The sequence below is a fragment of the Aquarana catesbeiana genome, linkage group LG13, assembly GCF_042186555.1.
Source record: "Aquarana catesbeiana isolate 2022-GZ linkage group LG13, ASM4218655v1, whole genome shotgun sequence".
Classification (NCBI taxonomy): Eukaryota; Metazoa; Chordata; class Amphibia; order Anura; family Ranidae; genus Aquarana; species Aquarana catesbeiana.
The window spans coordinates 136392062-136402648 of record NC_133336.1 but is presented as its reverse complement, the minus strand read 5'-3'; the positions used below and the strand labels follow the sequence as shown (position 1 = coordinate 136402648).

The following is a 10587-nucleotide window of genomic DNA, read 5'->3' as shown; positions in this document are numbered from 1 at the left end:
ATTCCAATTCCTTCCTATTTTTTGAGAATAGTACAAAAAAGAGCAACTTCGTTTATATGGGGCTCTTCTAAACCACGTATACCTATACACACACTACATCTTCCCAAAAATAAAGGAGGCCTGGGATACCCTAATTTTACTAACTACTACAGAGCAGCACATTTGGCCAGTCTGTCCAAATACCATGCAAAACAGGAAATCCCATTATGGGTATTTATAGAAGCTTCAGAAAATGACCCTCTATTAATATCAAATTTATTATGGCTTGATCCTAAAGACCACTTTAAAATTCATAATCCCATAACTAAACACTTCTTATCTCTCTGGGATAAACTAAAAACCAAATATCAGTTACAATCTCCACACAATCCTCTCCTTTCTTTTATCAGAAATCCGGCCTTTTATCCGGCATGGATCTACCCAAATTCTTTTAAAGCTTGGACAACATCAGGCATTCAGACACTAAATAATTTCATAGCATCTAAATCATTCCTTTCATTCCCATCGCTTAGAGAAAAATATGATCTACCAAACTCTGAGATATTTAGATATCTCCAAATCAAAAATTTCTATACACCATTCCTAAAGGGGGATACACCATTATCCCAATTATCCATTTTTGAATCAATCTGTACAAAAGATCCATTTGCTAAAGGTACAATTTCATCACTTTATAATCAATTATATGGAGTAACAAATCTTAATAGACCCTCTTACGTTCAGAGGTGGGAGGAGGACCTGGGACGAACTTTAGAAGACACGGACTGGTCTAACATATGGCTCACATCTAAGTCATCTTCACCCAACATCCTAGCACTGGAGACAAATTATAAAGTCCTAACTCGCTGGTACCTTGTACCCGCTAGAGTGGCAAAATATTCACCTAATACCTCAGCTCTTTGTTTTCGAGGATGCCCAGAAATAGGCACATATTTACACATATGGTGGACGTGCCCAGTAATCCAAACCTTCTGGAAGGAAGTCTTCGTGATTGCATCTAAAATATTTTAAAAAATAATACAACCAGATCCATATTTAACTTTACTTAATCTAAAACCGGAATGGTTAACACTCTCTCAATTCAAACTTATGATCCAACTAATAACGGCTGCAAAACAAACAGTGGCCAAGGCATGGAAATCTCCTACATTGGTACTAGCAGAAACAATTCACAGAATGAATAATACAATGTCCCATGCTAAGATGGTAGCCATCGATCAAAATCAAATTCCAAAATTTGAAAAACTTTGGCATCCTTGGATAAAACAACAGTTCCTGTCAAACTTCAATGACTCTGTCCTGTTGCCATGGTAACAGATTAAATGACTTAAAAAGACACCCATTCTAAGGCTTCAAAGAGAACTAAAAAGAATAATAAACTGACGAGCGGGACAACCTTGTGGACCATACCTCTACCTTTCAACCCTTTTTCTTCTTTCTCTTTCCTTTTCTCCACCTTACGATTAAAGCTCATTATCAGAATTTATTTGACCTATATACACTCTACTTGTAAACAATATGTATAGTAGGTATAAATCATTTAAATACCTACAAAAGTAACTAAGGAAATGATATATATCTTTAATTTAGGTTTACGTGAACCCAATGTTTAATATTTGAAATTTCATGATATTTACCTATATAAACCCTACTGTAAAACAATAAGCTTACTTTATAGATCCTTGTAAACTTACTTTATGTATCTTTATAACATTGTATACTTAATAAACTTCTTTTGACAAGGAAAGAAGGAACATCTTCAATAGTTACAGTAAGAAGTTTAAGACTGAGATGGCAGCATCAACCACAGGACTAGACCACTTTTTTGTGAATTCTTTTTTTCCACCGGATAGAGTTTAGCAAAGATTTTGGGAGTAAAAATCCTGTCTGGAGTGATCCAATCATCATGGACTGCACATTCTATTTGTTCATAAACCGGGAATGTTTTGAAAGAATTTGCAAGTCTCTTTGCGCCCATAGGGTTGTGGTAAGACATTGAATCAAGCTGTACAATGTCAAGGCACTAATGAGCCTTTCCATGTTAGCAAGCATGTTGCATGAAACTCCCTCTTCAATATAGCAGCATATTGGGGAAGAAAACTCTGGTGCATCTCCCACCAATACTGCCTCAATGTCCTCATCATTCTCTTCTGTGTCTGCCTCATCTAGGGCAGGCATATCAGGATCAAACTTGGGTAGAGTAATGGGAGAAGGAGAAGGTGTGGTGTTTTTGAGCCCTGAGCAAAGATGGTTGTATTAAAATTGTTATTTGCAAATTTAACAAAAGTGGGATTTTCTGCATCTATGTCATGTTGGACGCTTGTTGCATGCTTGAAATAGAGCTAGAAGAATCGGAGATCTGTGTTAGAGCTGTTGCCTGCTCCAACCTTCAGCAGAGCGAATGTTTGCCTGCAATTTTGCACCCGTTTTTTTGCCATAGGTACTGGTGACAGTATTCTCCTTTTGGGGTACTCACTGAGTAGGTGAGGAACATAGGGTAAGCATGTCCACAGGGAGAATGCAGCAATGAGCCTGTACATTGTCCAGTAGCAAATCCTTGTGGCGAAAGGGTGGGAGGGAGCGTTTGAGTACCATATAAAGTCTTTAGATGGAAGTGGCAGTACAATGTGCAATCTGTGTGATGTCACACCTAGTCATCCACCTGAGCCGAAGCTTTGAGTGGTTGAGTTTTAGCGCCAAATTTGAAAAGTTTACACTGTATTGAAAACATTTAAAATACTGTCCAGGTCTGAGCAGTAATGGTCAGAGATACAGGGTGACCCTTTCTTATCTTATCTTATTCGACATTGGACTGTACACAAAGTCCAGGCTTCTCCCATCACAGTTGGGTGCACCCCCGAAGGGATCTTTAGGGACCTATAGGGATGGACCATGACTCTGGACCTACAGTATCTCACAAAAGTGAGTACAGCCCTCACATTTTTGTAAATATTTTATTATATCTTTTCATGTAACAACATTGAAAAAATTACACTTTGCTACAATGTAAAGTAGTGAGCGTACAGCTTGTATAACAGTGTAATTTTGCTGTCCTCTCAAAATAACTCAACACATCCATTGTCTAAACCGCTGGCAACAAAAGTGAGTACACCCCTAACTGAAAATGTCCAAATTGGGCTCATTAGTGTTACACAGTCTCAGGTGTGAATGGGGAGCAGGTGTGTTAAATTTAGTGTTATCACTCTCACTCTCTCATACTGGTCACTTAGCTCATGGCTAAGAACTCTGAGGATCTAAAAAAAGTACCGTTGCTCTACATAAAGATGGCCTAGGCCAGTGATGGCGAACCTATAGCACGCGTGCCACAGCTGGCACGTAGAGCCATCTCTGTGGGCACCCGAGAGAGTCCAGGTTCACGGCGGGGAGAACACGGCAGCAAGCAACGGCGAGGTGCAGGAAATTATCTGTACGAGTGAGTGAGTGGGCGGCTCCGCAGCCTCCATGTGGAATGCTACAGGCCTAACAGCTGGGGGGAGGGACAGAAGCAAGCAGCAGCGAGGTGCAGGAAACGGTCTGCACACGTGAGTGGGTGGCCCCGCATCCTCCGCGTGGTAGGCTACAAGCATGACAGCTCGGGAGGGAGTGAAGAGAAGAGCTTCACCGCTTAATTTTATGGCCGAAGAGGGGCATTCCTGGTGCCGTCCGGAGCCTGGACTCCTCAAAGCTCCAACAGTGAGGCCCAGAGAACAGACTGACTGTGGGCCCAGAAGACGAGGACAGACGGAGAGGCGCAGGCTATGAGGGAGCCGCTGGATGGAACAGAGCAGAGGGCTTTCCCGGATCAAGTATGGAGACAGGTACTGGGCACAATTATACACTGAATACCTGCATACAAAGACTGAGGCATGGAGGCAGAGCAGGGATTGCAGATAGGGACAGAACTAGAGGTCTACCTTTCTCTCAGCTCCCCTCTTTTTCAGTCCCCCCGAGTCCCCCTCTTTCTGCTCCCCCTCGCTGTCACCCCTCTCTCTCGCTGCCCCCTCTCTCTGTGTGTGTCCCCCCTCTCTCTGTGTGTGTGTCCCCCCTCTCTCTGTGTGTGTGTGTCCCCCATCTCTGTGTGTGTGTGTGTTCCCTCTCTGTGTGTGTGTGTGTGTGTTCCCTCTGTGTCCCCCCTCTCTCTCGGTTCCCCCCTCTCTCTTTGTCCCCCCTCTCTCTCTCTCTGTCCCCCCTCTCTGTGTGTGTGCGTCCCCTCTCTGTGTGTGTGTCCCCTCTCTCTGTGTGTCCCATCTCTCTGTGTGTGTCCCCTCTCTGTGTGTGTGCCCTCTCTCTCTGTGTCCCCTCTCTCTCTCTGTCCCCTCTCTCTCTCTGTCCCCTCTCTCTCTGTATCCCCTCTCTCTCTGTGTCCCCCCTCTCTCTCTGTGTCCCCCCTCTCTGTGTGTGTGTGTGTGTTCCCCCTCTCTGTGTGCCCCCCCTCTCTCTGTGTGTGTCCCCCCTCTCTCTGTGTGTGTCCCCCCTCTCTCTGTGTGTGTCCCCTCTCTCTGTGTTCCCCCTCCTCTCTCTCTGTCCCCCCTCTCTCTCTCTGTGTCCCCCCTCTCTCTCACACACCCCCTCTCTTTCGCTCAGCACCCCTCTCTCGCGAATTGCCGTGTTGGCACTTTGCAACACAAAACCAACTTATTTCTTTCAGTTTGGGCACTCGGGCTCAAAAAGGTTCGCCATCACTGGCCTAGGCTATAAGTAGATTGCCAAGATCCTGAAACTGAGCTGCAGCATGGTGGCCAAGACCATACAGTGGTTTCACAGGACAGATTCCACTCAGAACAGGCCTCGCCATGGTCGACCAAAGAAGTTGAGTGCACGTGCTCAGCATCATATCCAGAGGTTGTCTTTGGGAAATAGACGTATGAGTGCTGCCAGCATTGCTGCAGAGGCTGAAGGGGTGGGGGGTCAGCCTGTCAGTGCTAAGACCATACACAGCACACAACATCAAACTGGTCTGCATGGCTGTCGTCTCAAAAGGAAGCCTCTTCTGAAGATGATGCACAAAAAAGTCTGCAAACAGTTAGCTGAAGACAAGCAGACTAAGGACATGGTTTACTGGAACCATGTCCTGTGGTCTGATAAGACCAAGATAAACTTATTTGGTTCAGATGGTGTCAAGCCTGTGTGGCGGCAACCAGGTGAGGAGTACAAAGACAAGTGTGTCTTGCCTACAGTCAGGCATGGTGGTGGGAGTGTCATATTCTGGGACTGCATGAGGGCTGCCGGCACTGGGGAGCTACAGGTCATTGAGGGAACCATGAATGCCAACATGTACTGTGACATATTGTAGCAGAGCATGATCCCCTCCCTTCGGAGACTGGGCCACAGAGCAGTATTCCAACATGATAACGACCCCAAACACACCTCCAAGACGACCACTGCCTTGCTAAAGAAGCTGAGGGTAAAGGTGATGGACTGGCCAAGCATGTTTCCAGACCTAAATCCAATTGAGCATCTGTGGGGCATCCTCAAATGGAAGGTGGAGGAGCACAAGGTCTCCAACATCCACCAGCTTCATGATGTCATCATGAAGGAGTGAAAGAGGACTCCAGTGGCAACCTGTGAAGCTCTGGTGAACTCCATGCCCAAGAGGGTTAAGGCAGTGCTGAAAAATAATGGTGGCCACACAAAATATTGACACTTTGGGGCCAATTTTGAAATTTACATTGAGGGGTGTACTCACTTTTGTTGCCACTGCCAGCAGTTTAGACATTAATGGCTGCATGTTATTTTGAGGGGACAGCAAGTTTACATTGTTATACAAGCTGTATGAGTATTACTTTACATTTTGGCAAAGTGTCATTTCTTCGGTGTTGTCACCTGAAAGGGTATAATAAAATATTTACAAAAAATGTGAGGGGTGTACGCATTTTTGTGAGATACTGTATATAGCAACCTGTGGCTGACTACAATACATTGCATCACGTGCCAAGGTGAGTGCCTGAAGCAACATTTAAGTACATCCCCACGGCGTGGGGTCTGGGTACAGCTCCCAAGGTTGCCCCAATCTGGATGCACTGCTTCTATTTTGATATTAGAATGCAGTGGAGATGATTGAACCATTGAAGAATCAGAGGATAAAACAATAAAATGTTGAAATAACACACACTAGTTAAGCTAAGAGTGATTTCTCCACAAGGGTTATGAGGTCCATCATTTAAGGACACTAGCAAAAAAACAAAAAAAAAAAAACACAGAGTGGAAGAGGAGGTGCCCCGGGGGTGTGCCTTCAAAAGCTTTGCCAGTAACTGAAGTAACAAAGGCATAACCCAAGGTCTATGAATAGTTTTCCTGTACTGTAAGATCAAGAAATATGATTTTAGTACTCACTGTAAAATCCTTTATTTTGAGATCATTGAGGGACACAAGAAAGCTTTAATTTTGAGATTATACTGCAATCTACAGGAGACAGGACATTGGCAAACAAAAAAACTGTAGGCCAGCCCAAGATAACTCCTCCTACTACTAGTAGAAAAGCATTCAACTGAGGGGTGCCAACATAAAAGCAAATGCCAACAGGCCTAAGGAAACAGCTGGGGCCTGCCATCAGCTCTAAGAGCCGCCTGAATTATTTTGCATCCAAATTTGGCATCAGAAGAGTCCAGAACATCCACCTGGTAGAACTTAGAGAATGTGAAAACAGAAGCCCAGGTAGCAGCCTTGCATACCTGGAAAACAGCTGATGGATGCTGAAAGGTCCAAGAAACATCCTGATCTAGTAATGTGTGCCTTGACACAAAAGTGTGGAGCCCGATCCTTGAAACCATATGATGGTCTGCCTGGTTCAAAGATAATGGAACGAGAGGTCGGCACGCCCATACAAGGTACATCCAGGAGTACAAAAAGGGAACGGGTCTTCTTGAAAGAAGTAGAGCCTACCTCCAGACAATAAATAGAAATTTACACACACATGCATACATATATACCCTTTATATACAACATATATAACAAGTAAGCAATCCTTCTCTAGTGGTCATCTTGTTTAGTTTCTTCTAATGCTCCCATAGTCATTATGGGTGGATAAGATGACATATTTTATACAGTCAGGTCCATAAATATTGGGACATCAACACACTTCTAATCTTTTTGGCTCTATACACCACCACAATGGATTTGAAATGAAACAAACAAGGTGTGCTTTAACAGCAGACTTTCAGCTTTAATTTGAGGGTATTTACATCCAAATCAGGTGAATGGTGTAGGAATTACAACAGTTTGTATATGTGCCTCCCACTTTTTGAGAGACCAAAAGTAATGGGACAGATTAACAATCATCCATCAAACTTTCACTTTTTAATACTTGGTCGCAAATCCTTTGCAGTCAATTACAGCCTGAAGTCTGGAATGCATAGACATCACCAGACGCTGGGTTTCATCCCTGGTAATGCTCTGCCAGGCCTCTACTGCAACTGTCTTCAGTTCCTCCTTGTTCTTGGGGCATTTTCCCTTCAGTTTTGTCTTCAGCAAGTGAAATGCATGCTCAATCGGATTCAGGTCAGGTGATTGACTTGGCCATTGCATAACATTCCACTTCTTTCCCTTAAAAAACTCTTTGATTGCTTTCGCAGTATGCTTCAGGTCATTGTCCATCTGCATCGTGAAGCGCCGTCCAATGAGTTCTGAAGCATTTTGCTGAATATGAGCAGATAATATTGCCTGAAACACTTCAGAATTCATACTGCTGCTTTTGTCAGCAGTCACATCATCAATACAAGAGAACCAGTTCCATTGGCAGCCATACATGCCCACGCCATGACACTACCACCACCGTGCTTTACTGATGAGGTGGTATGCTTTGGATCATGAGCAGTTCCTTTCCTTCTCCATACTCTTCTCTTCCCATCACTCTGGTACAAGTTGATCTTGGTCTCATTTGTCCATAGGATGTTGTTCCAGAACTGTGAAGGCTTTTTAGATGTTGTTTGTCAAACTCTAATCTGGCCTTCCTGTTTTTGAGGCTCACCAATGGTTTACATTTTGTAGTGAACCCTCTGTATTCACTCTGGTGAGGTCTTCTCTTGGTTGTTTACTTTGAAACACATACACCTACCTCCTGGAGAGTGTTCTTGATCTGGCCAACTGTTGTGAAGGGTGTTTTCTTCACCAGGGAAAGAATTCTTCGGTCATCCACCACAGTTGTTTTCCGTGGTCTTCTGGGTCTTTTGGTGTTGCTGAGCTCACTGGTGCGTTCTTTCTTTTTAAGGATGTTCCAAACAGTTGATTTGGCCACACCTAATGTTTTTGCTATCTCTCTGATGGGTTTGTTTTGTTTTTTCAGCCTAATGATTGCTTGTTTCACTGATAGTGACAGCTCTTTGGATCTCACATTGAGAATTGACAGCAACAGATTCCAAATGCAAATAGCACACTTGAAATGAACTCTGGACCTTTTATCTTCTCCTTGTAAATGGGATGATGAGGGAATAACACACACCTGGCCATGGAACAGCTGAGCAGCCAATTGTCCCATTACTTTTGGTCCCTTAAAAAGTGGGAGACACATATACAAACTGTTGTAATTCCTACACCGTTTACCTGATTTGGATGTAAATACCCTCAAATTAAAGCTAAAAGTCTGCAGTTAAAGCAAATCTTGTTCGTTTTATTTCAAATCCATTGTGGTGGTGTATAGAGCCAAAAAGATTAGAATTGTGTTGATGTCCCAATATTTATGGACCTGACTGTATAAAGAATAATGTGTCCAAACTAGATCAGATTTTTCTCACCATATTGCCAATTATGTAAATTTCTCCATTTTTTGCTTAAAAGACATTGCTTCTGGATCAATTTTCCAACTATCTTGATTATGTACACACGGGGAAATATAGGTGTAGTAAAAACATGCGTCTGTCATACAAAAATAAGTGGAGAATACAACTGCAAAAGGTACCTAAAATTATCTTTCATTTATTCAGATTTGTTTTGTCTCCAGTTAGTAAAAGAAAGATGTGCCTCTTTTTATACATATATACAAATTAGATATAAAAATAGACAACACATTGTAAAGAGGAAAAGAAGAAAAGGCATTGCATTGCTTAGATTCCCACTGTTGTGTATTTACACACACTTGTGATATGCTCATCTGAAATGTATGTGTGCAAATAAATGCAGAGTTTTATCTTTACATCTTGTTGCAGGCCCTAACTGCAGCAAAGGGGTTTGAAGCCATCAAATGTTCACAGAGCAATTGGCATCTAATGCAGAGGTTTTAATTCTTAATCTGTGGGTAAGACTGAGACAGAAAGCAATAATTCTGCATATGTGAAAAGGAGGTAGGAGGCATCAGCCAAAAACCACATCCCGTTAACAAAGTGTCTTCCAATGAAACCATGCTGTGTTGCTCCTGGAAATGCATTCAGCTTTTGTATAGAAACTCAACACATGACTGAGGTTTAAGTTGATGAACAGAACACAGCAGTGTTGCATATATGGCCTTCAAAATGTTGTACAAAATAAATGAAGGATGAGCCTCTGGATTCCTAAAGGTTGATAAGCTGGAAGCCTCTTGCAAAATAGCTAATGTTGTATTTAGGAAAGGTAAAAAATTAATTGAAAAACAGCCAGTGCATTACTGATGAGCTTACAACAGTGAATGCTTTCAGAGCATTTAGACAGCACCGTACCTGCTACAAGTCTACTGATTTCAGGGCCAAGGATTCTCACTGAGATCCAGGTATCCCAAACTGGTGCACATGAAATGTTTCTGCAGGGACACTCTATCACGCAAGTCATTGTTTCATCAAAGGTTGCCTTAGTTTAAGGCAATGGAATTCTGAATCTGCGAGGTATGCACAGACAGACATATAGGATGTGCTTGAGGATGTCCTCCTGTAGATCTTTGGCTGTCCATTTTAAAAGACCTTGATTTACAGAACTACCTGGATGAACATGCCCATAGGCTTTAGAAATTTACAGACCCCCTGGGTTTCCAGTAGATTTACTGTGTCTTCGTGTTGGGGTTTCTGGAGTTAAGCAGAGGGGGTTATTCATTTTAGACGTGCCAGATACATTGTTTCCTTTATTTATGGGTGAGGTAACTGGAGAGGAGGTGTTTAATGAGCCAAAGTCTGAAATGCCAGAAGTTCGTAACAGAGAAGTCTGAATGGGACTGTTTGCTGGTAGACCTGCAGAAAGAGAAAATTACTCTAATTAAACTAAACAAAATAAATATGTTCAGGACAGAATCATATAGGTTTGCTCAATAACTGCACACAATGCTGGCACATACCTTTTGATACATTGTATCCATATGCTGCATAAGCTGCTGCAGAGGCTGCAGCTGCCCCTGCCATTGCTCCTGCAATTGCTGCTGCACTGCCAGCAGTGGATTTGCGATTTCGAGATTTTCCACCTTTTGGGCCAATTCCACCAGCCTTGGCTCGATTTCTATTGCGATTTGAGCATCCTCGGCCACCATACTGTGCATCCTGACTGGAAATTCCTATTAAAAAAAAAAATAAAAAAAAAAAAAAAAAAGATGAAGACCAACACTTAAAGAATAATACATACTATGATAGCAATGTGCCAAGGTTCATAACAAGTAGTAAATCTCTTTTTAATAGACTACAGAGTTCTTTAAAACTT

The 10587-nt window shown here is 42.7% G+C and overlaps 1 protein-coding gene across 2 annotated transcripts in view; it reads right to left on the bottom strand.

Moving 5' to 3' along the window:
• Positions 1-8890: 8890 nt before the first annotated feature.
• The window catches only part of INO80 (INO80 complex ATPase subunit), a 357091-nt gene continuing 355394 nt past the window's right edge, over positions 8891-10587 (bottom strand). Inside the window, exons 35-36 of one of the 2 annotated variants that reach the window (XM_073609688.1) lie at positions 10232-10444; positions 8891-10127 (exon numbers count right to left, since the gene is read on the bottom strand). In XM_073609688.1, coding sequence (XP_073465789.1) covers positions 9913-10127; positions 10232-10444 — 428 coding nt within the window. In that variant the 3' untranslated portion in view covers positions 8891-9912. Of the gene's footprint in view, positions 10149-10231; positions 10445-10587 lie in introns of both variants that reach the window. The other variant, XM_073609689.1, reaches the window with a different exon arrangement.